This window comes from Python bivittatus, unplaced genomic scaffold (genome assembly GCF_059951505.1).
Source record: "Python bivittatus isolate LINGU-HERP-01145 unplaced genomic scaffold, Pbiv_v1 ctg000960_np1212, whole genome shotgun sequence".
In the NCBI taxonomy this organism is placed as follows: domain Eukaryota; kingdom Metazoa; phylum Chordata; class Lepidosauria; order Squamata; family Pythonidae; genus Python; species Python bivittatus.
The window spans coordinates 10,420,512-10,445,729 of record NW_028277124.1 but is presented as its reverse complement, the minus strand read 5'-3'; the positions used below and the strand labels follow the sequence as shown (position 1 = coordinate 10,445,729).

The following is a 25,218-nucleotide window of genomic DNA, read 5'->3' as shown; positions in this document are numbered from 1 at the left end:
AGAAAGTTTTATTTTAGCAATCTAATCATGTCACATTTACTCACTTACTCATTTAGTCCATGCATACCAATGGAACCCTACTTGTCATTGGCCAACTAATAATAGGGTTTAGAGCGCTCTCTTAGTTGGTCTCCAATAGAATGGAAGATGGGTCTTCAAACTTCTCTTCCATCCAGCTTTTTTTAAATGGGCAATGCTGGATTACTGGGCTTCCTCAGTGTCATTCATCAGTTTTTAGTGGTTTTTCATTTAGCAATTTTGTTCATCGTCAAGGTATTGATTGAATTATTTATTGTGGACAAAGTACAAACATAAAATAGCCCCTCCAGATTAAAAAAATGTCCAGATGTAATATAATACATAATAAAACAGACAATGATGTAAAAGGGTATCTTTGTTATGACCTCAAGGCCAGGCTCTAAGACGCTTATGGAATTGGTCCCACCAGGTGTTGTGCCCACAGATTCAGCAATCGTAGACCCTTCCTCTGCCAACACTGATGCCTCCTCAGGTCTCTCCTCAGGCAGCACCAATCCCTCTTTGGCCAACATGGGTGCCAAGAAGCGGGGAAGACCTCCCCCCCACCTGAGAATCCGGCACCCCATCAAAGTAAACTCATGGCAAGTCACTGACTCTGCAAGCAAGCCTGGCACCTAAGCATTGGCAACTGCTGAACAAGGAAAGCTTCAGCTGTAGGGAGAGGATTTAAACTGCCCAGGGATTGGGCTACCTCCTGTTGCTGGAAGCAACTTCGGCATCTGGCTTTGTATTTCATGTTTTATTGTTCCTGACTCTTGCTGTGTTTTCAGACTTGGCATGTTCTTGACCAAGTCTTTGGCTCTTTCCTCAGCACTTTTCAAGACATTGTGTGTTTTCTGATTACAGACTGGCTGACTCAGCTGATGTCAGCTCTTCAACCCCCAGTAAGCTGTTACGTGCACACATGCTCTTTGATCTACTTCCCAACTCCATTCCTGTCATCTCTCCCATCTGCCTACACTCATACTGCCCTTGTGCCTCTTCCTTGCTGCCGTTTCTCCAGTCAAGCTCTTCCAATGCCTTCAAAAGCGTCTCTACAAATGCACCACTCCATGCTCTGGAGGGAGGATGCAGGATCATCTGTATCAGCAGTCTCCTGGTGCCTCACCTCTCCTCCATACCAAGCCAGGGGTGTGTTTCCTCCCTAGCACCTCTGCAATCCTGGCATGCAATCACTTGCACCACACCTTCCTCTTGCCTGCCAATTGCATGGGTGTTTGCCCCCTCCGCAGAAGCCAGGACATGGAAACTTATACTACTAACTGAGAGATCAATTACCAATTTACTTGGTGTCTCCTCCTCCACTGTGTCTACTCTTTATATGCCTCCATGCAGAATTTTGCTACATTTTAGCTAGTAGCATGTATTCTATCTATAAATAAGCAGGTGTGAAAGAATCCATTTGGGTGCCTGTAAAATTTATTGAAAGGGTATAATAGATTTACGGCATACTTGCCTATAAAAATTCGCATTATGCCAGAACATGCCCAATTCTTTCAACAACAGCTGATCCATATAGCATCTAGAGTTATTAATAAATATGTTTCTTCTAATTTGTACAGTGGCTGTGTTCATTATTTGGCTGAGCAATTACAGCAATGTACACTTCCTTAGAAAAAGCTGGTAAACTACCAGATCATATAGTTTATTCACACTTCAACATTAAAAAAAAAATTACATTTGGATTTGTTGCTGTCATTATTATTATCATAAAAATGACATTATTTTGTTTTTTTTTATTTTCTGATATTTAGTAAAGCAAATACACTTTGTTTTTTTGTCTTCTGTTTTGCCAACTGGGACTATAACACTGAGCAGGTTGACCTTGGGCTGATCTCAGAAACTGATAGGATTACACCTCCTTGGATGGAGGACAGCTGAAAATTTCATCATTGAGAGTTAGACTGGGAAGTAAAAAAAAAAAAATCCATCCCAGAAGAAGGCAATGGCAAATCACAATGCTGGAAATGACTTGGTCTAGTCACCACAGTCTAAGCTTGACTTGAGAGCATCCTTACTTATATAAGGAAATTGTCAGACTACTGGCAGAAACAAAGTTGGTTAGCTATGTTCAATTTAGTTGGTTGAAAGTTCTTCAGCTGAACATGTCAGACATAATTTAGGGCAAAGCAGATTTGGACATCTATCTGAGAATCTCATTATCTCATTCATTCTTTTATTCTCATGTTGTGCTTTATTTCCTTCTCGCAGTTCACTACTGGCACCTGTGATGACCCCTTAATGCACAACTGTGGATTGTGTGGCAAAGGGTTTCGCTTGCAACGTATGCTCAACCGTCATATAAAGTGTCATAGTGAAGTGAAGAGACATTTGTGCACTTTCTGTGGGAAAGGCTTCAATGACACCTTTGATCTGAAAAGACATGTAAGGACACATACCGGTAAGAGCAAATGTTAATGAAAGGTGTTTGCAAGTAATACAGTGGGTTTTGAATCTCTTGCAAGTATCTGTGATATTATTAGGATAATGGTTCAGTAGCCTTATTTTTTAAAAAGAAAAAAAAAGCCTTCTGTGTTAGCCAATAAAACAGCAAGCATGGATTTCACTCCTGTGTCAGTCCTATAAGGTAGACCAGAGCAGACCAGAAACAGACATTGCATGGGCCTAAAGCTACTTTTATTAGAACAGCTATAGTAACAGAATCTTTTAAGTTTGAATGTGCGTCTCCTCCTCCCTCTCTTATATTCATGTGAAGCAGGGGGACTGTCTGAGGCATTTTCATAAACAACTTTCTTCGTCTGGGTTCAAGCAGCATTTATCTGATCATTGCTTTGGTAATAGATCTTCCCTCTGTCCTTCAAGACAATCCTCTACTCTCTGCACCCTGCTACTACTGGCTAAGACTAATTGAGGAGAAAAAGTATATTCTGTTCACATGTTCGGAAGCTAAAGGGACCATATTGTAGTTCAGGATAAACGGTTGAATTCTTGTAAATCATGCTTGTGTTATCAATGATAGTATCTAGGCACCTTGACTTCTGTTGGCTTCTTTAGTTGATTTTGGTTTTTCCAAGCACTAGACTTTTCTACAATGACTCTTATTTTAAATTCCATGTCCAAAATATTTAAACTTTCATTTTATTATTAGTGCTCCCAATGAGCAGTCTGGTTTTACTTTATCTACTATTGAATGATTTCTTCTTGCAGCCCCAGATATTTTCAGTAATTTCCAGGATTGCATTTCAAAAGCATCAATTTTCTTCTTTCCCAAGTTGGTCTTGATAATGTTGGTCAGTATGAGGCATTTACACTTTAATATTTTGTCTAGCTCTGTCATACTCATTCTCCTAAGTATCTGTTTAGTTCAAGGTTACCATCATCAATGTAAGTTGATGAACTCAGGAAGATAAAAATCTGCTACATTTTCTCTCTCTGCATTGGGTTGGCAACCAGTTTTTAAAATACTGAGCAGCAAACCAGCTTTTGCACTCTTCTTTTCACCTTCAAAAATATTTCTTAGGTCTTCTCATTTCCAATCATTGAAGTAGCATCATCAGCATCTCTCAGTCTGATTAATATTTCTTCCAGAAATTTAAAACTCCAATTTCTATTTCTTCTAGTCCAGCATCTCTCATGATATTTTCTGTATACATTTTAAATAAGGTGATAGTATACAGCATTGGTTCTCAACGGGGGCGGTACCGCCCCCCGGGGGGCGGTGGGAGGATGCTGAGGGCTGGTGAACTTGTTTTGGGCGGTAGGGGGGCGGTGGGCATGTTTTGGGCGATAGAGGGGTGATGAGCATGTTTTGGCATTCGAACTTAATTTTAAAACTCCCCAAAAAATTTATTAAATCGATTATCCAGTTTACACCATTTGTACCAGCAATAAAACGAACTTACGTGACGGCTGGCCTCACGCACTTCTAAGAATGGTGAGACGAATTTGTATTCTAGATAGGATGACCTTGAAGAACTCGACACTACGATTCTTCTCCAATCCCAACCAGCACAGCGCATGCGTCAGCTGTTTTCCCACGTGATTAATCGCAGCGCGTGCGTCAGCTGTCTTCCCGCGCGATTAATTGCAGTGCATGCATTGGGCACTCAATATGCATTATTGAGCATTCAATATGAATGTTTGGTTTGACCCATGTTTCTTGAGTTGCTTTTCGTTCGCTTCATTTCTGTTTTTTCCCCTCAGTTTCGATTTACTTTCATTGTTTATTTGGCCAGTCGGCTAGGTAAGTGCACTTATTAGTTCTTTATCGTGGTCGTGAATTATTAATTTTGAGAAATAGTTATCTTTCCCGAACGTTCAGAAACTGGCTCTGAACCATCAAGCACAACCATCCCACTGACATAATCAAGCATGTTTCATTGATATTACTCTTTTAGTGTATTTTTTGCTGTTTTTTTTAAATTATCTAGTTAAGAATGAAGAATTTTAAAACATTAAAAAAGCATTTGCAAAAAAAATAAAATAAATAAAATAAAAAATAAAATTTTTTTAAAAGAGCATCAAAAAAATAAATAAACGTATTTACAGCATTTTGAAATAAACGTATTTACATAAAAGAGCATTTAAGCATTTTTTTCACATTAGTCATTTTAATTTTAATAAAAGGAATGCAATTACCTTTCAGGGCAAAAGTATCGAGTTAAATCGAACAAATTTGGTGTGTAAGTCTACTGAAAAAAATTACTTAAAATTTTTGCCTTTTATAATTCAGTAACTCCCCCCCCCCCATACCCTAAATTACAGGATTTTCACAAAGGGTGGCGTTGAAAAATTTTCCACTCCTTAGGGGGGCGGCAGCTTCAAAAAGGTTGAGAATCACTGGTATACAATATTTAACAATATCCTTTTCTAATTTTGAATTAATTACTAGTCTATATTCCATCTTGATTTTGGCATCCTGGCCATCAGACAAATTCTGGCAGACAAGATGACCAATTATACCCATGTTTTTAAGAGTAGACCACATTTAGTTGCATTCTACACAATCAGAAGCCTTTCTACAAAATAGATGTCGTTTTGGAATTCCCTTACCTTTGCTGTTATCCATTAGATGTTAGCATTGTGATTTTGTGTGCCCTTGTCTCTTTTGAACCCAGCTTCTATATCTGGCAATTCTTGCTTAAGAAGCTTGGATTGCAAAATCTTTAGCACTGTCTTGCTAGCATGTCAGGTAAGTGCAATTGTTTGGTAATTTATATTGCTAATTCACACTGATAGTTAAATGCAAAAAAAAGTTGCTTTCCACAAAACCTCAGACAACAATGAGAGAATAATAATTAGTTTTTGCTGTTTGTTGTTCATGGACCATTCTGGAATAAATTTATTTCCTTCTTTTCCTGGGCTCAGTACTGTGGTTGTTTATCTATGAAGGCAGAGGAATATTAATTATTGCTTCTATCATTTCCTGTATACAGGTAGTCCTCAGCTTGCGTCTATTTGTTCAGTGACTGTTCAAAATTATGGTGGTGCTGAAAAAATGGACGTACGACCGGTCCTTGAAGTTCCAGCCATCACTGCACCCCTGTGGTTACGTAATTGTGATCTGGGTGCTTGGAGGCCCGGCTCATGATTATGACATTGCAGGGAGCTGCGGTCACATGATCACCATTTGCGACCTTCCCTGCTGGCTTCCCACAAGCAAAGTCAATGGGGAAGCTGGCACAGATGGTCACACATTGCTCCAGTAGGTCGCTCTCTTTTTCTCCAGCCCACAGCACCCCTTGCCTGTGCATGGCCTCTGCCAGCCCTTCCAGCTCCCCTGACTCACATGCAGCCTGCACCAGTCCTCCCAGGGCCCCCTGACTCATGCACAGCCTGCTCCAGCCCTCCCCCAGCCTCCCCTGACTTAGGTGCGGCATGCACTGGCTTTCCCAAGGCCTCCTCCGGCCACACCCCGCAGCAACCCCCCACTCCTTACTTGGGACTCCCACCTCTTCCTGCTTAACAACCCACAGGTCCTGGGGTACAACGGCAACTGGGACTGCTGGGATTGCCATTGCTTAGCAATGCAGTCACATGATGTCATGCTTTATGACCACATTCCTTAGCAATGTCAATCCCAGTCCCAATTGCCATCATAACCCAAGGATTATCTGTATACGTGCATATGTATCTTGTTGGCCTTTTTCCTCTGTGATAGATAGCATCCAGCATGAATGTCTACTTGGCTTAATTTTGTGGACCTAGAACAAAAAATGAGGGATCAATGTACTTGCTTCTAGCTCTCATTGTTCCCTATGTCAGAACATGAAAAACATTCTTAATTTTTATGCTATTGGTTCATTCAAGAGATCTTGAGTTTTGCTCAGTTGGAAAACAGAGAACTCAGAACAGAATATTCCCAGTGGGGCTGTTTGATCCTGAGCTGGGAACATTTTTTCTTCCAGATTTGTGCAGGAAGATTTTGCTAAAATATGATACAGACAATATACAGACAATCCAAGTTCTGGGCCAAGAAAAGTTAAATTCTGTGGATGTTTATATCAGTCATCCATACCTTTCTTATCTGTACCTGCAATGCTTACTATGTTGCCTACTATTGTTCTGTGGATAGAGGCAGCTATGGAGTGAATTAATGCCACAAACCCTTATTGTTCAACCATGCGGCTGATTTCTGTGATTTAAATAGGTATGTCTCATCTTTCCTGGATTTCTCAACTATAAACTTGCTTCAAAAAAGGAAAAGCATCTCAAAACCAAGCTTCCTGGGAAGCAGTATTTTATATACACTATCCTTTTTTTCTCTTTTTCCCCCTATGTTTGTACAGAATCACAGAATATATAAAGCACTCTGAAGTGAAAGTCCTACATTTGGAGTTTTTGCTTTTATTAGTAACCGGCAGCATTAAATAATACAAATTCTGCATCAAGAAAACAGAAACCTGTCCTTTTCTCAAATTTAATATTTCCTCTATTATCTAAATACTTTCAAGTGTCTGTTTTCCACTCTAAAGCAGATAAAACAGCTAAAAAGAAATCCAAGATTCTCAGCAAACTGTCTGCATTTTTCTTACGTATTCACAGAATTGCAATCTACATATAGCACTCAAAAAATCAATAACCCTATGCTGTTTTCATATGACATGGAAAATTGAAATGTGGTTCACTAATTTATAATTCAGGCAGTGTGATTTATATAAGCAAACAAATTAAGTTGTATGAACTGAATTCAAAATTATGATTTTGATAACCATTAGCTAGCATGTTGTGTTAATACAGTCTGTTTGCAATGATATAAGGCACAGATAGCTGTTTTCCTGTTAAATTTAATCTATTGGAGATGGCATGCTAGTAGCGGCCAAATTAGTAAACAAAACCATCATTTTCCTTCTCCCTTTTTCCTCCCTTTTTTGCCATTCAGGATAGAGACAATTTATTACTTGCAAAGAAGTGTATAAAGTAAAATGAGTATAGGTTGCACCCTCTAATGTTATATCTGTAAATTATATATTTTGCTATAATTGCCAATCATTCTTTATAAAATCTATTTTCTAACACTCCTAATGTTACATTGTAGGAATTCGCCCATACAAATGCGAGATCTGCAACAAAGCCTTTACTCAACGTTGTTCTCTGGAATCACATCTTAAAAAAATCCATGGGGTACAGCAACAATACGCTTACAAGCAACGGAGAGATAAACTGTATGTTTGTGAAGACTGTGGTTACACAGGCCCAACCCAAGAGGACTTGTATGTGCATATCAGTAATATTCATCCGGGAAGTGCTTTTCTGAAGAAAACTTCGAAAAAGCTCATAGCTGTTTTGCAAAACAAAGTGACATCTCCAATAGAGATAACCTCTAGAAAAAATGAGGATCTGTAATATTGCAATGGAAACAATAAAGGCTTGGTTATCTCAGCATACTAAACCCAGGTTACCAACACACAATTACTGTTTTCGGTACACTCTGTATCCAAAGAAATGAAGCATATTATGATATAATTTGATGGCATGGATCATGTAACACAGAAGACAGTGAATTGCTTCACTAAATATGCTGAATCATATTTAACCTATTCTAATGTGTTGTGAGAATCCAACCTAGATATCCACAGCAGAAATTACCTTTTGAGTTATTTCTCTCTCAAGGTTCTGTAGCCTTACTTTATTGGAGACACATAACTGCCTTATCAGAATGAAACATATTCCCCCAAAGGGAGCTCTCTAGAACTCAGTTATTTACGTGAACCTATTTCTTTAAACTCTTTTGTTATACAAAAAACAGTATATTATTATATAAAACCAGAAATAATAAAATAGAGAAATATAAAATGAATTGGATAATGATTCTCTTAAATTCTTGACTGTTTTTTGTAATCCCGCTGGCACAAACTGCAAAACGAAGACAAACATGCAAAAACAATACTTTTTTATCCTGTCTTTTTTTCTTTCTGCTTGCTTGCTATCAACTTGCCTTCTCATCTTACAGAAACTAATTTTTTATTTTGTTCTGGAATGTCAATCATTGTAATGATTATACTATTTGGTCTTGTTACCAAGGTCTGCTTGCTTCAGACAGCTCTGAAAGCAAAGATGCAGAAGCAAGAGTCAAAGGAAAAGGAGTGGGAACAGCCTGTTTTCCTTTTAACATGAAGAATATAAATTGTAACTATTTCTTGAGCACACTACTAAATCGCACGAAGTATTTGCCTCATAATAGTAGCTACCAATGTGACTGGCAAGAATTTCTGCTTTCAGTCAGCTAAAAACAGGTGTCAGAAATGAAAATCATTTCAAAAAGTTTACCTATGGATTATTTTTCCAGAGGCAAGAACAAAGGGTATTTGCAGTGGAGAATCAGCAAATGGAAGAGATGTGAAGCCTTACCCATGGTTGCTCAGTTTCCCTCCAAGATCATTTGTCCGCCATCTAGTTAAAATTCCTCCTCCACCACCATCACCACCCTCCCCACAAAATGGAAGGAAAGAAAAGCAATGGAATTAAATACAGTTTACTACAAACACATGCTTTACACAGTGCTGTTCTTCCCTTTCTCTTCAAACTCTTCCAAGCGATGCAGCCACTTGTTCCAGTACTGGGAGCATAGCTCGGAGTCCATAAAATGTGAATGTGCAGGAGAACCATCTTTGTAGGCAACCACAAGGAGTCCACAATTAACCTAAGAAGTAAAAGAATCAATTGCTCAGCAAACCATATGCAATTTTAGTCAAATGTTTGTTATGGCTATGTAGCTGAAATGCTTATTAAATAGTAGAAATGAGTATGCATGAGCAGCATTTAATTCTGCTCCAAAGTACTTTTTGTCCTTTTTGTCACAGGAGCTGACAAAATATAAATTACAGGTGAAACTCGAAAAATTAGAATATCGTGCAAATGTTCATTTATGTCAGTACGCCAACTCAAAAGGTGAAACCAATATATGAGATAGACGCATTACATGCAAAGCGAGATATGTCAAGCCTTACTTTGGTATAATTGTGATGATTATGGTGTACAGCTTATGAAAACCCCAAATTCACAATCTCAGAAAATTAGAATATTACATGACATCAATAACACAAGGACTGGAAATAGAACAATATCGGACCTCTGCAAAGTATAAGCATGCATATGTACTCAGTACTTGGTTTGGGCCCCTTTTGCAGCAATGACTGCTGCAATGCGGCGTGGCGTGGATGCTATCAGCCTGTGTGGCACTGCTGAGGTGTTATGGAAGACCAGGATGCTTCAATAGCGGCCTTCAGCTCCGCTGCATTGTTCGGTCTCATGTCCCTCATCTTTCTCTTGGCAATGCCCCATAGATTCTCTATGGGGTTCAGGTCAGGCGAGTTTGCTGGCCAATCAAGCACAGTAATCCCATGGTCATTGAACCAGGTTTTGGTACTTTTGGCAGTGTGGGCAGGTGCCACGTCCTGCTGGAAAATGAAGTCAGCATCCCCATAAAGCTCGTCTGCGGAAGGAAGCATGAAGTGCTCCAAAATCTCCTGGTAGACGGCTGCGTTGACCCTGGACTTAATGAAGCACAGTGGACCAACACCAGCAGATGACATGGCTCCCCAAATCAACACAGACTGTGGAAACTTCACACTGGACTTCAAGCATTGTGCATTGTGTGCCTCTCCATTCTTCCTCCAGACTCTGGGTCCTTGGTTCCCAAATGAGATGCAAAAGTTGCTCTCATCAGAAAAGAGGACTTTAGACCACTGGGCAACAGACCAGTTCTTTTTTTCTGTAGCCCAGGTAAGACGCTTCTGACGTTTGTTGTTCAGGAGGGGCTTGACAAGAGGAATACGACATTTGAAGCCCATGTCCAGGATCCGTCTATGTGTGGTGGCTCTTGATGCACTAACTCCAGCCTCAGTCCACTCCTTGTGAAAGTCCCCAACACTTTTGAATGGCCTTTTCCTGACAATCCTCTCCAGGCTGTGATCATCCCTGCTGCTTGTGCACCTTTTTCTACCACACTTTTCCCTTCCACATAACCTTCTATTGATGTGCTTTGATACAGCACTTTGGGAACATCCAACTTCTTTTGCAATTACCTTTTGGGGCTTTCCCTGCTTATGGAGGGTGTCAGTGATGGTTTTCTGCACAATTGTCAGGCCAGCAGTCTTTCCCATGCTTGTGATTCCTACTGAACCAGCCTGAGAGACCATTTAAAGGCTCAGGAACCCTTTGCAGGTGTTATAGATTCATTAGCTGATTAGAGTGGGACACTTTGAGTCTAGAATATTGAACCTTTTCACACTAATCTAATTTTCTGAGATTGTGGATTTGGGGTTTTCATAAGCTGAACACCATAATCATCACAATTTTACCAAAGAAAGGCTTGGCATATCTCGCTTTGCATGTAATGCGTCTATCTCATATATTGGTTTCACCTTTTGAGTTGCCGTACTGACATAAATGAACATTTGCACAATATTCTAATTTTTTGAGTTTCACCTGTATATACATCCAAGATGAGATCATGGTTTATTGTCATAAAAAATACAGTAATGTTCCCAATAAACAAGGTATCTTGCAGAGGGTAAGAGCTTCCAAACAGGCTTTTGTGCAAAATACCACTGTCTCCAGAATTCCCTTTGTATAATATAAGCAGAAGCCTTGTGAGCTGACTACTTCTCAGACTGTCAAAATGTATTAACAGCTTCCTACTAAATTCAGTCAACCATCCATCTTGTCTGAAAGATCATAAGCTGCTTTTAAAAAACAATAACTATATTCAAAATTTACTCTGCAAATTCTCCAGAGTACCTCAGTTGCTGATACTGTTGAAATCTGTAATGTTCTTTGGTCTTACAAGCTGTATTTTACATGATGAGATAATGTAATGTTTTACTTATAATTCCCCATAACTGTTTGTAGATTGACTCCTACTATGACAATCCTGAGAGGATATCTTTCATAACAGGTGAGTATAAATGAAGATGCCACAGGCACTGGGCAAAGGAGTGTTAAAGCTGCTACATATTTTTATCTGAAGTTTTGTTTTCTTCCTGACGTTGCTAGGAGTGACAGAACTCAACTAAGCTACAGGTAGTCCTCAACTTACGACCATTCATTTAGCAGCAGTTTGAAGTTTCGACAGTGGTAAAAAAGTGACTTATGACCGGTCCTTGCATTTATGACCATCGCAGCTCCCCCATGATCACATGATCAAAATTCAGGCACTTGGCAACTGGCACGTATTTATGATGGTTGCAGTGTCTCAGAGTCACATGATCACCATTTGTGACCTTCCCAGCCAGCTTCTGACAAGCAAAATCAATGGGGAACTGCATGATTCACTTAATGAGCATTATGATTCGCTTAACAACCACCACAAAATATCATAAAATCAGGTGTGGTCATGTGATGCCTCACTTAATCACTGCATCACTTAATGACAAATTTTCCAGTCCCTATTGTCATAAGTCGAGGACTACCTGTACATCAGTTGTAGATGCTGGCTACTATTTAGTAAGACCATTCAGCAGGAATACTATGCAGGGAAATAAATTCAGCTTCAGTTAAATGTGTGAGCAAGAAAGCAGCTAGTGCTTGAACTGAGATGTTTCTTTACAGCTGTCACTTACCTGAAAGTCATAGTTGCTATCGTGGTTAATTGCTCCTATGTATGCTGCAATTTGTAGTGGATTATCATATGTATTCTGAAGAAAGGGCTTCGATTTCCCTGAAGTCTTCCAGTCAATTATGCATAATCTTCCTCTGTGAGACCAAGTATAGAAGATAACTCAATTATGTATAGCCAACCAAAATTTGTGCTTGCCACTGGCCTCCTTCACAAAGAGAAACACACCAGGCTAAGTGAGGCCCAGTGCAACTGTAGGATGAACCTCCACTTTCCCCTCCAGCTCCATACAAAATGGGGATGTGAGTTCTTCTTGTGCTGAATTTTGGGGGTACTTGGAAAGCAGCAAGATTTATTTTGATTTCCAAGTATCTTAGGAATCAGCAAAAATTGAGAGAGTCAGGGAAGTGTGGAGATTAGTGCTAAACTGAATGCTCATTAAATCAAAAATAACCTTAATAAAAATGAGAACATGTGTAAAACCTTGTTTAGAATTAAATGGAATTAGCATAAAACTGCAATATGGAACTACAATAATACCAGATAGTATCTGGCCGCTACAGTTTTTTTACACCCACTCATTTAGTAACTACCTCATTTAGCAACCATTCACAAATACAGTGGTAATAACAAATTCATTTTCCAAGCAATGCGCAAGAAATGACCAAATTTCATGTGCCTAACTTGAGCCTGTCTTCAGAGTATTAGTAATCCTCCCCTCGCCCCCCCCAAAAAAGTCATCTGCAAATTTTATCAACATGCCTTCTATTCCTTCATCTAAGTCATTTATGAAGATGTTGAACAGTACTGGGCCCAGGAGAGAACCCTGAGGTATCCCACTGCATACCTCCTTCCATGTAGACATAGGCCCATAAGGAAGAATATGTTTTGGTTATAGTTGTTCAACCAACTGCAAATCTAGCTGGTAGTGGTAGTATCCATCCCACATTGTTCCACTTTATCAAAAGGCAGCTATGGTCTACTTCATCAAATGCCTCAGTAAAGTCTAAGTAGATGTTAGCCCTGCAAGGTAGTCCAGACAAGCAGCACAACTAGGAGTACTAGCTCTATATTATAAGATTACATTAACAGAATCTTGCAAGACTGAAAGTATTTCTCCTCTCTTTTTTTTTTTACTCTCTGCAAAACTAGGGAGGATCCCTTCTGAAATGTTTCCCATACCCTCCCTCCTTCTGTGGGCTGAGATAACTCTTACATGCTGGTTGTCCAGTCTACAGCTCTCCCTCTTGTCTCTCAAGCTCATTCCCACATACCATTATAGTATACTACATACACAGCATCCCCTTATTCCACTAATCCAGTCACAACCAATCTACAATTATTAGATTCCCCTTCCCCACTTTTTTTTTTTTGCTATTTTGCTGTTTTTTATGCAAGCCACTTTAAACACTGCATATAAAAGGTGGCATATAAATGTGATTACAAAGGCAATGAGGATTTCTTGTGTTATGGTTTCTCAGGGTATCCCATTTAACTATTAAATGTAATGCCGAAAGTGCAACTCTGCAGTTCTTGATCTTGGACATAAATTTCTTTGGTTCAATTTTTCACTGACAAATGGAAAGAATGATAACATAGTTCTCAGTTTAGAATGATGAAAAAAGAGCAAAATTTAAAATATGCTTTACCTTATTTTTGAGTGTAAGGGAAATATAAATCTACAATTGGTTTTAGAAGTATTGGGTATGAGGCAGATAAAGTAAAGCACTAAAGTCACTGTTTTGAATGGGAAAGTGAAACATGGCCTGAATACCTTCTTAGTCCAAAAAAGTTTAGCATTGTCACAAACAACATTATCTAAATTTAGCCTCTCACCGATATTCTGCTATGCAATCCACTAGGCCTTGATAATGAAGGGCCTCATGCTGGACCGCACTTTCAAGAGCTCTCACTCCAGTGATGTCTTGCAGTACATGCTTTACACTAATTATGTAGCTTGAGATGCTGGTATCTTCTTTCTGTGCCTTTACAAAATTTTCTTTAGTTAACAGTAAGGCTTCCATGGCTGCATGAAAGCTCTTACCTGTTTGAAAAGTATCTACAAAACAAGAAAAAAAGAAAAAAATGAAATATAAATGTGTTACTCTGGTATGGTTAGAGACCATTTTGCATAAGGATAAACACTATTCTCATAACCAGATTGAAACAGAGATTCAGCATCACACTTAGTAATGATCTTTGCATATGATGGTTTTATAGCAGATAGCAGCCCAGTTGCCCTTTTTAAAGTGACTCAAATCCTGCTGGGGAGGGATGAGTTACAGGATTATCTGCGGGGCCACTGGGAGGAATATTTAGGCATCTGGTAAATAAAGTCATTTGGATTCACTTAATTGGATTCCAACTGGGCAAGTACTGTCAGGATGACCGAAGCAAGGTTTTATGTGATTAGTTGGGATGAGTTTGAGGTAGAATCCTTGGGTCTGGAGCTCTAACTACCAGTTTATGAAATCCACATCCCCTCTGATTGGTGAATACTGCCTGAAAAGTGGTTGGGTCCATGCTCTAGTATCCACCTCATTAAGGGAGGGGATGGTCCTCACTGCCTTGAAAGAGATGGTGGTGTATCCCTTCCTCAAGAAGCTTTGCTGGACCCAACTGTACTGGAGAATATTCATCTAGTCTCCAACCTTCCCTTTTTAGAAAAGAAGCTGTGGAGCCTAGATGAGGAGGAGCAAGCTCAACCCTGACAAAAATTAGTGTCTTTGGGTCTTTGGTCCCCCCAGGACCTGGGATGTTTAATCTTTGGTCCTGAACGGGGTTACAGTTCTCGCTTTGGGACTGGTGCACAATTTGAAAGTCTTCTTGGACTTACAGCTCCTGCTCAAGGAGCAGGTGGTAGCTGTGACTAAGAGGACCTTCACATAAATCCATCTTTTCCACAAAGTGTGCCCTTATTTGGACTGGGGAGCCCTTCAGACAGCCACTCACACTTAGGTCACTTCACATGTGAACTACTGCAATGCATTCTACATGGGCCTGCCTTTGAAAACTGCTCACAAGCTGCAAGTAGTCCAGAATGCAATAGCATGGGCAGGAACAGAACTAACATTCAAGTACAGGTAGTCCTTGACTTATGACCATTCATTCAGCGACTGTTCGAAGTACGATGGTGCTGAATGAATGGTGGTTACAACCAATCCTCGGATTTCTGGCCATCCCAGCAACACCATGGTCACATGATCGCAATCTCAGTACTTGAAAACCAGTTTGCACTTAGAACCAGTTGCAGCGTCCCATAATCACATGATCATCATTTGTAACCTGCCCTGACAGCTTCTCCAAAAAGTCAGTCAGGAAGCTGGCAGGGAAGGTCGCAAGTTGCTGGGGTAAGCCTCCACTGCGTGTGCTCCCTTCCCCAGCCCCTCTGCACTCGTGCTGGCCACTTGCACACACCCCTCCCTGACCCATGCCTCCTGCACACCCCCTTGCGCATCCTCCCCAACCCATGCCTCTCTCACACCCCCTTGCACCCTCAGGCACCCTCCCTGGCCCTCCCATGCACTTTCTCGTTCCCTCCCCCACCCGGCAGGAGTCACGTGCCTGCAGGCCTGGGACTTGCAACTTCCTGCCGGCTTCCCCAATTACTTTGGCTGTGGGAAGCTGGCAGAAAGTTGCATCACCTAACAACTGTGAGATTCAGTTAACAACAGGAACCAGGACTGCAGGGATTGCCATTATTAAGTGATGTGGTCAGCTTTATGACCGCATCGCTTTGTGAAAGAAATTCCGGTCCCAATTACTGTCGTAAGTTGAGGACTGCCTGTTTGCAATATTCTCAGGTATCCTCACATGAAGAACAACTAGGAAGTGTTATCAGGATACAAAACAATTGTGATTTTTAACAAATGTTGGAAACTAGGATCTGTGATGCCACAACATAATCTGTGAGGGAGGGCTTTGGGAGAGCTCAGTTGGTATATTCTGCTAGAGAGTATCTAATGTGTCATTCAAGACCACAAGGTCTAAACTGGCCAAAGTTTGCATCATACGTAGCAAGTTGGCTATGGAGTCTTTTGATTAGTGAAGTAACATGGGATGCACTGCTAAAAAATCAGGTGAATAGCAATGAAATTTTGTATAAAGTTCTCCCCTGCTACTATCAAATTAGCATTTGGATATAAACCAAATTATATGAATATTTTTTTTATCTTGCACCAAACTTTATTGATCATGGCATGGGTATGTACAGGGAGTACATATTCATTTGTTAGACTAAAATTGTTAGTATTATTGACTCTGCACACTCCTCTAAATAGTGCAATTCTAACTCTTCAACCTGTAATGTTACATTAAACCCATACACAACCTACCACCCCTGGAAACACTTGTAACATTTGTAGAGACAGTGATTATTATCCCTCTAGGAAAAAGTCTTCTGTAATCCATGTGTCCTGCAAGAGTGTATCATGTTTATCTACATAATTGTAAAAGGATCCTTCAACTGTCCTCAAACCAGGATTTATCTGAATCTGTGAGCACAGAGGCAACTTGTTAGAATTACAACAATTAAAACAGACTGGAGTGTATCCAGTAATTAAAGAAACATCCAGGAAGTAGTCGTCTTTTATGCTTTAGCTATTAGAGCAATAAAATCTTGAGACACATAAGCTGAGTGAAGTCAAATCTGGTTTAAAATACACATCATATCCTGTGTTTTAAGTTTTTGTGCAGTTCCAGAAAAAGCACTGGAAGTAAGCAGTCCCTGGGTTAAGAATGCCCGATTTATGGACAACCCATAATTAAGAACAGAGCCTGCTGTAGCAAAATTAGAGTTAAATACACAATGGTTCGAGTTCATTACACAATACAGTGGTACCTCGGTTCACGAACGCTTCTGTTCACGAACAATTCGGTTCACGACCAGCACCGTTCACAAAATTTTGCTTCCGTTCGTGAACTCTGCATCAGGTAACAAACATGACCCGCGGCCATTTTCCCTGCTGTGACACGTGGTCGTGGCTTCCTGTAGGGAGGGGGACTCTCCCTCCAAACAATAACCGCCTCCCCACCCGCCTTCCTGTCCTCCACACCAGAAGTTGCCTCAAGCAAGGTTAGTGTTCTCTCTCTTCATACTGTACTGTACTGTACTTTGTTTCATATTTTTGTGGTTTAAAAAAAAATACATATGGTTCAGAACGGATTAACCGTATTTAAATTGAACCTTATGGGAAAATTTGATTCAGTTGGCGACCAATTCGGTTCGCGACCAGAGTCGTGGAATGAATTAAGTTCGTGAACCAAGGTACCACTTATACAGTATTATACAATAATACTGTTCCGGCTTACATACAACCCAACCTAAGGATAGACCTTGGGAACAGAACTCGTTCTTAAACTAGGGACTACCTGTATATGCACTGTATACTGTGATCAGTACCAGTTTCTATGGACTGCTCTTCTCCAAAACCTGGATCTAACAGTCGTGTTTTTCTTTGTTTCCTATTCTGCTCTATATTCATGGCTGAATCAAAATGTATTAAAGAAGGGATTAACATATTACATTTTAATTTACTGAGAGGAAAAACAAAATGAATCTATGATGCAGCTGTTGCATGTATAGTTAGTAGCATTTGTCTGAGTTTAATTCTATTTGCATCTTTGCGAAGCTCCAGTCAGTTATGTCTGCTTCCAACAATTTTACAGCAAGTTTGCTGCCAGTTCTTATTTCAGTTTGTTTTATTTACATATCACATTTATACAGTCGCCCATCTCACACAAAGCAACTCTGTTACTAAAAGAGCTTATTCTCAAGGACACCACTGGAATGGTTTTCTCTGGAATTTTTACAGCTATGACATTTCTTTCTGAATTTACAATACCAGCATTTTCTTGATGGGGTAGCAGTTTTGCAGTTAGTAAGCATTGTTGGGAGATGAAATCAGTAATAATTTCATTTGTGCATTCTCCTCCTGACTATTTTCTAAAATTAATGCAGTTGCTGAATGAGCAGTAGGTGGTAGCCTCAGCAGAAGGGGCTATTGAAGTGGAGACACCGTGAATTCTCCCAAAGAGTGAAGAGTTTTAATAGCTATTGACTATTAGACTGTTTGGAAGTCTTACTCTAGGCACATTCTGTTATTAGAGTTACAACTTTTATCTTCATTACTCCTAGAAAGTTATCAATTGGGCTCCATATTTTAGGAAGAACACAGATAAAACTTGAGCTTGCCTAGAGGGAACTACCTATGTTGACAAGTAGCCTGGAAGGAAAATATATAAGGAATCATTGGCAGTACCGTACAGGTTTTACATCCTAATAATACATCAGATTATTATTAATATTGCACCAGGCAATACATCAGCTGCATTTGGAGTAAAACAGGGTTGTGTGCTAGCCCCAGTCCTGTTCAATCTGTTCTTCACTTGCATGTTATCGCATGCTGCAAGGGTCTGAAGGAGGGAGTATACATCAGGTACCGACTGGATGGCTGTCTTTGACCTTCGCTGCTTGACTGCGCTGACAAAGTGTCTCCATACAGTCACCAAAGACTCTTTGCTGATGACTATGCGCTCCTGGCACACACAGACAGTGATCTACAGTTGATGCTGAACAAATTCTCAGATGCTGCTCTGCTCTTTGGCCTGACTATCAGCCTGAACAAGTATGAAGTAGTTTACCAGCCTGTGCCAAATACCAACCCCACAGAATCAAATATCACTGTTGATGAGATCCAGCTGACAAATGTAAACAGCTTCAAATGCTTGTGAAGCATCATCTCTAGCGATGGGTAATTGGACAAAGAAATCAACTCCAGGATCAGCAAGGCCAGCCAGGCACTGAAGTGGCTGCATACTAGAGTATTCAATCAACACAACATCTATATCTCTACAAAGGTGAAAATCTACAGAGCTGTGGTTATCCCTTCTCTCCTATGTACCTGTGAGTCCTGGACTCTGTACCAAAAGCACATCAAACAACTAAAGAAAGTTCATATGTGCCCCTCCACTCTATCCTTGGCATTCGTTGGCAAGACCATGTCTCCAACATGGAGGTCTTGGATTGTGCAAAGTCCACCAGCATTAAGTCCCTGATTATCAGAGCCCAGATGCGGTGGGTGGGACACATCATCAGAATGGATGACCACCATATGCCTCACCAGTTGCTCTATAGTGTACTGGAGTCTGGGACAAGACCCTGAGGTTGACCATGCAAGCGCTACAACAATGCTGTGAAAGAAACCCTATGTCACTGTGACATCCAGCCAAGGGAACCAGAAGCTGCAGCTACTGACAGAACCCGCTGGTAAGCCCTTGTGCTATGAAGCCTGGTTTTGAAGACAGGCACCAACAACTGTTAGAAAACTGTGAGTAGCATCACAGAGTAAACCCACAATGACGACAACAATGGACTTCCAGTGCCCCCATTGTGCTAGACTCTGTGCTTCCAGACTGGGACTATAAAGCTACTTCCATGTCCACAGATGAACTGCACAAGAGCATGTCTTCTTCAAACCCAAAGGACTACCATATACTGTATTGGTTTGTTTACCCTGAAGAAGAGAAGACTGTGGGGAGATGTGATCGTTGTCTTCAGATGTCTGAAGGACTGTCATGTGGGTAGAGTTATTCAAAGTTGTTCCAGAGCTCAAAACAAAAACCAATGGGATGAAATTACAAGGAAGTCAATTTCAGCTGGATAGCAGGAAAAATTTCCTAACAGTAAGAGCTGCTCAATAATAGAGCCCGTGGAACATCCTTTACTGGAGGTATTTAAACAGAGCCTAATATAGCCCATGTGTATCTGTGTGTGTGTGTGCACACTGTAGTAGTGGATTCATAAAGTGGGCAGAAGATTGTACTAGATGAATTCTAACACCCTTCCAACCCTCATATTCTATGACTGACAGTGGAGGAAAAGGGTTCCAGGCTGTTAAGTTTTCACTGCTTATTTGGAAGAAGGGAGTGTTTCTAAAGGGAAGTTCTGTGCCTACTCACAAAAATAACTGAGAGTGTGCCTTTAGGTACCTGTCACTATCCATAAATACCTCTTTACTTTTGCAGAGGTTCTTTGCTATCCACAAGTTCACGTAGTAGGATGTATGTATGTGTGTGTGTTTGTATGTGTGTATATATCTGTGTGTACACACATAGGGAGGGAGGGAGAATATGAAGTGTATGTATATAAGGACAGGGGCAAACAAAACAGAAAAAACCTATAAATATCTATTAAGGAAAAAAGGGAAAACTAATTAAGAAGAAGAAAGGAGAATTAACACAGATTGGAAAATAATGAATATTCAAAAGAGGTCAAAGTGTATCAGAGAGAGGGATGGGAAGAGTGAGCTGAGAATGAAAAAAACAGTCAAATTAAGAAGAAATTAGAGAAGTAAATAATGGTTTCAGCATCTGGAATAAGAAGAGAAAGTGTAGAAGAGAAAATTTAAGAAGTATCTAGTAAAAAAGATTAAAACAAATTACAAGTGCTACAGAAAAAAAGGTTAAATGCACTGAAATATAATCTGAGAAATGAACATGAAAAATAACATATCTCTATACTGAGAGGTTACATGAATTCAGGAAGGAAGAAAGTGTGGTGAAAAGCATCAAAAGAATCATAACAAAATATATAAGAATGAAAAACAATGCATGTTATGGGAGGCAAAGAAGTTAAATATTCTAAGAAAGAAAAACAGTAACAAGAAGGGTTAAGAACTTAATAGCAATAAGCATCTAAAGAAGTGACAGATTTGATAATATATTTTAAAAAATAATCAGATAAAAATAGATACAGCAATCTTTTTTCTTTTAACTTAGGATAACAGGAAAACTGAGCAATGTAAAACAGAGTCTTTCTTCATTATTTACAGCATCACTAGAATGACCCAGCAACTTCAGTTCTACCCCCTGTCCAAACTATGTTGCCCTTATCCCAGGCTATGAATCCTGTATTCTCTATACTGCAAAGCATCGGTCACTTACAAAACACAAAGGAAAGAAGAGAGAGTCAGGATAGTTCATTATTATACCAGACATTCTTTCTTTCAATAAGATGAAAGGGCTGGTCCCACTAAAGTTTACTACTGCTAAGATGACAAAGCAAGTAAATAACTGCTGGACCTTCTGCCCCCAGTTTGGAAATAAGATTTTCAGCTGTCATAGTCAAAACTATTTAGTGGAGTCGGTGTGGCTGACTCTATATCCAGGATCTAGTCTTCCTTTTGGGCCAGTCACTGTCTCTCAGGCCAAATCAGCATCAGGCTCTTTGACAAGCTGGTTGAAAAGCAACCTCCCCCCATCATATCATGCATCAGGTGAGAGCAATGCAAAACGGGTGCAAATAAGTGGGACAAACATTAAGAAAAACATCATAGTCAAAATTGTTTACCTTTTTTTCTGAGATGCAGTTATCCCTTGGTAGGTAAAAAACAGAAGATCAATCAACCACGGCAGATGTTCTATAAATTGTTGGATTTATATCCTGCCTTTCACATAGGAACTCAAGGCAGGATGTGTAGTGCTCCCTCCTCATATTTTCCAGCCCAAGACCAACCCAATAAAGTAGGTTGGGCTGAGAGAGAGACACAGGCCCAAAATCACACAGTAGCCGAATCTCCCCATTCCTAATCTAACACCTTCATAATGGGACTTTTAACAAAGATTATTAATAAATATTAACAAAGCTGGATATAATTTAAGCTACTCTGTTAAGTAGCAAAAGTCAGTGGAAAGAAAATCAGAAAGATTACCTAGTGGTAGGTGCAAACACAGCTTCAAATAATATATTCCTATAATATTTTCTATCTATGTAATATCTCAATATACATTAAAGGAATAAAATTCAGTATTTCCCAAGTCTCATAAAAATCAGAAGTACCCATAATGAACATGAGGAAAAAAAAAATCCAAGCAAGATGTTTAATTCCTGTTGCAACTCTGTGCACCTGATAAGATCCGATTGGAGTGAAGGAACATAATAGTGAGGTGTTATATTTATTTATGAAATTTACACACCACCTCAATCCGATTAAAGTCTAGGTAGTTTACAATATATATGATAAAATATAATACACCAAACAATAATATAGAACTATAAATAATATATATAGAAAACTAAAAGTATACATGCTTTGTCTAGAAGTCTGGGGCCCACATCAGAATGTCTTTATAACCCGATACAATGCAAAACATAAAATATGTTACATAGGCAAAGATTTGAATTATGATTTTAGATTATCAATTTTTCATTTTATTGCAAACCATATTCTAATTATTAAAATGGGTGCTTGTTCAGGAAATAGAAATTCAGTTCAATGATTCAAATAACTAATGTATCCTGGTGTTTTGTTTTTTGGAGATTTACATAAATGCAACCCACCTCACAAGGTTATTGTTGTGGAGAAAAATGGGAGGAATGAGCACTACATACATTGCCTTGAAAGGGGGAGGGGGTATAAATCTAACCAATAAGTAAAAATAAATAATGCGTAAATATGTTTATGATTATTACAAACTCTTAATGCATCTGTTTACTTACTTTTCATGTATTCTTCAAAACCTTCTTTCCCAAGTTTCAGAATCATTTGCTGTTTCCACTTCTCCAGGTAAAACGCCTGTTCTACAGGCATTGTCTGCTGCAGAACAGAGGTCACGCTGGCCCAGGCGTTCTTTTGCAAATGGATTTGTAAGGGCAGCCCCTGGTCAACTTTCTGATGCAAAGAGCTCTTCCTGGGATTCATTAGAGGAATCCAGTTCTCGGGAAGTTTTGTTTCTGTCTCATTAGCTGGAAGCTTATATTGACACCCTGCATTGTCTTCTTCAAATGGCTTGGATCTGTCAGATCTGTCCTTGCCTGAAGTGAGGTAATGGATCAAATTTCCATATTTTTGGGGGTCAATGTTTTCATACTCTGTCCTTTTCTTCTTATAAAAAGGGGAAGAAATAGTGAGGGATCTATGTGAAAGTTTTTTCTCACTCAACAATGTTGTTAATACTGGCAATCTTCTACTTTTTCTAAACAACAGATGGAATGACCCCATACTCCAACTTTACAAATGGTGCGATCCCTATTCTTTGTTTTCAGGAAACTTTTCTTCCAATTCCTAGTGAAAAAGATAACATGTTTTAATTATTTACTATAAATTGCCACTACTTTTGATAGGAGAGGCTTTATCATCTGAAGTGCTTCAAACTGCAAATTATGAAGTACTAATTACAGAAAAGTATTTAGGGTATAATTAATAATACCATTATGTCTTTAGTTGCCTCTAGTTATTGTAGGATTTTATGCTGTGTGGGGGCACGTTTTTAGTTATTATGCTTTATTTTCTCAGAAGTAAATGCCAGTAAATCAGTGAAATCTATTCCTCATTATTGCCTGAGTTGCATAACACACTTAATTGAATCAACCTAGTGAATGTTGGATTTATCTTGAAGCAACTCCAAGTTTGTCCAGGGTTAAACTAAGTCCTTTCAGCTGACTAGTTCTTCTGTGTTATCCAAACTCCATATTATGGAGTTAACTGACTTTGTTCCAGGACTGAGATCACTTCCTAGAGAAGGTCCATGCTCTCTCTAAACTCCTGTCCCTTTAATGGTTGTTATTCTCTCCCTCTCAGCCCAAATTGTAATTAATTACAATTAGCTAACTTCTTCAGCAAAGCTGAAGCTGAAAGCAAAATAATAACTAATACAGTAATAAACTATCCAATGGCATTATCAATTAGATCAGTCATCCCAAACTACAAAACCTGGGGAGACTGCTGAACTTAGAAAAAGTCAGCCAAAGAAAATTTTAGAAAGCAAAGAAGACATGACTTCCTGTAGCCTTCTTCCACCCATCCTACTTCTGAAAGCAGGCCTCCCAGTGAGGGATAACAATCTAAGCCAACTAAGTTGGTGCTTACTAGAAATAATTTTCAAAGAGCAATTTAATCAGGGCTGATGCCTTATAGAGCACCTCTCCCCACTGGAGGGAAAGAATGAAAAAGACAGTAGGAGGGAAGTGACAGCTCCCAGCCTCTTTTGGGGTGGCTAAAAAAAAAGGTTGCTGCAGGACAAATCCAGCCATCCATCCTCTAGGGAGATAATTAGCAGCTTATCTGTGATTTAAATTGCAGCTCAAAAGAGATTTTAGGCAGACTGCCACGTTGTCGAGCATGAAAAGTGTTTAAAGCTGAATAAAGCTACAACAACGAGAAATGGTTGTGAAAAGGCAGGCTATAAATCCAAGAAACAATATGGGGAACCCGGGGAAGTGGTGCAAGTGCTTCCACTCCTAGGACCAATCGAAGAAGACTCCCCCTGCGAAGTAAACAGAATCACATACAGGCTTCCAGCAAAGCAAAGTTGCATTACAGTATTAGCGTCAGAGATTTTAGGAGGGAAAAGAAGCCAGGACTCCAGAACGGGTGATTTGGACACTGGCTGATTTGGAGTGGAAGAGCGTTTCTGAATAACGGGAGGGGGGAGGGGTGGCTGCTTTGCTGCGACGGGAAACAAAAAGTTGATTCGAAGGATATTGAACACCCTGCCTCCAAAATCACACACCAACGACCTTTTCGAAAAAGGAAGCCTGTGAAGTCTGCTTTCTTGAACTGCCCAGTAAATCTGAAGAGGCTCTCGGGACTAACACCTCGTTCCTTAGGAATACGAGACGTTTTCTGTCCTACAGTGCCATCATACCCCACCCTGGCATATTAAGCCGCTTCTCTTTTCCAGGGAGAAAGCCATCCCTTCTCCAACGCTGCGGCTCGATCCCTCTTCCCGCACGAGCGTCCCAACTCCGCTTACCCCCCTCGATTCAGTTCCACTCGCCAAGACAGATCAGTTCCGCTGCAGCCCTCGAGCGGCGTGTGCAGTTTTCATAGACGCACCGCGCGCGAGAGAGTTGAGAGATGGCTTTTCCCGGGAAGTCGAAGGAACGGCGGAGGCAAGGGCAAGCCGCTTCCAAAAACAAACACATCAAGCATCCCTGTACGTCCTCCATGCCGGTGAACTTACCAGAAGTTGAGCTGAACTCAAAGAACATGTTTTCAATTTAGGTGCAGGCCATAGCGGCCTGTAACAAACGATCGCTCTTTCTTTCTCCCTTCCGGTGCGGGACGTTTCCTTCTCAGGACGAAGGATAATTAAGAAAGATCTCGTGTTCTTTTCAACTCGTGCTTTATTTCCGACAGGGAGGAAAAGAACAGGTACTT

At 39.9% G+C, this 25,218-nt stretch overlaps 3 protein-coding genes across 7 annotated transcripts in view; 2 read left to right on the top strand and 1 right to left on the bottom strand.

Moving 5' to 3' along the window:
* OVOL2 (ovo like zinc finger 2) overlaps window positions 1-8,362 on the top strand; it is a 40,057-nt gene extending 31,695 nt beyond the window's left edge. For both annotated transcript variants that reach the window (XM_088131427.1, XM_088131428.1), the window contains 2 exons: window positions 2,251-2,440; window positions 7,538-8,362. In XM_088131427.1, coding sequence (XP_087987553.1) covers window positions 2,251-2,440; window positions 7,538-7,845 — 498 coding nt within the window. In that variant the 3' untranslated portion in view covers window positions 7,846-8,362. The remainder of the gene's footprint in view (window positions 1-2,250; window positions 2,441-7,537) is intronic.
* Window positions 8,363-8,958: 596 nt separating this feature from the next.
* MGME1 (mitochondrial genome maintenance exonuclease 1) lies at window positions 8,959-25,158 on the bottom strand. 2 transcript variants are annotated; one of them, XM_007431402.4, is made up of 5 exons: window positions 25,022-25,158; window positions 22,557-23,121; window positions 13,895-14,117; window positions 12,063-12,195; window positions 8,959-9,142 (listed from the first exon to the last, which is right to left on the bottom strand). In XM_007431402.4, the coding sequence occupies exons 2-5, from the start codon at window positions 23,056-23,058 to the stop codon at window positions 8,993-8,995; spliced, it is 1,008 nt and encodes a 335-aa protein (XP_007431464.1). In that variant the 5' UTR covers window positions 23,059-23,121; window positions 25,022-25,158; the 3' UTR covers window positions 8,959-8,992. The 2 variants fall into 2 exon arrangements, with proteins under 2 accessions (XP_007431464.1, XP_007431463.1); XM_007431401.4 differs by lacking the exon at window positions 25,022-25,158 and adding an exon at window positions 24,812-24,909.
* SNX5 (sorting nexin 5) overlaps window positions 24,875-25,218 on the top strand; it is a 45,048-nt gene continuing 44,704 nt past the window's right edge. For 2 of the 3 annotated variants that reach the window (XM_007431400.4, XM_025168655.2), the window contains exon 1: window positions 25,075-25,212. The gene's annotated coding sequence lies outside the window, so the exon portion shown is untranslated. Of the gene's footprint in view, window positions 24,995-25,074; window positions 25,213-25,218 lie in introns of those variants that run through there. The other variant, XM_025168657.2, reaches the window with a different exon arrangement.

Bases quoted from the DNA above. Each gene is read 5' to 3' on its own strand.
- MGME1 (XM_007431402.4), bottom strand. From the start codon at position 23,058: ATGGGGTCATTCCATCTGTTGTTTAGAAAAAGTAGAAGATTGCCAGTA. The intron at 14,118-22,556 runs GTAAGTAAACAG...CTTGTTTTGTAG, and splicing joins TTTTGAAGAATACATGAAAA to ATACTTTTCAAACAGGTAAG. The intron at 12,196-13,894 runs GTGAGAGGCTAA...TTGGTCTCACAG, and splicing joins GATTGCATAGCAGAATATCG to AGGAAGATTATGCATAATTG.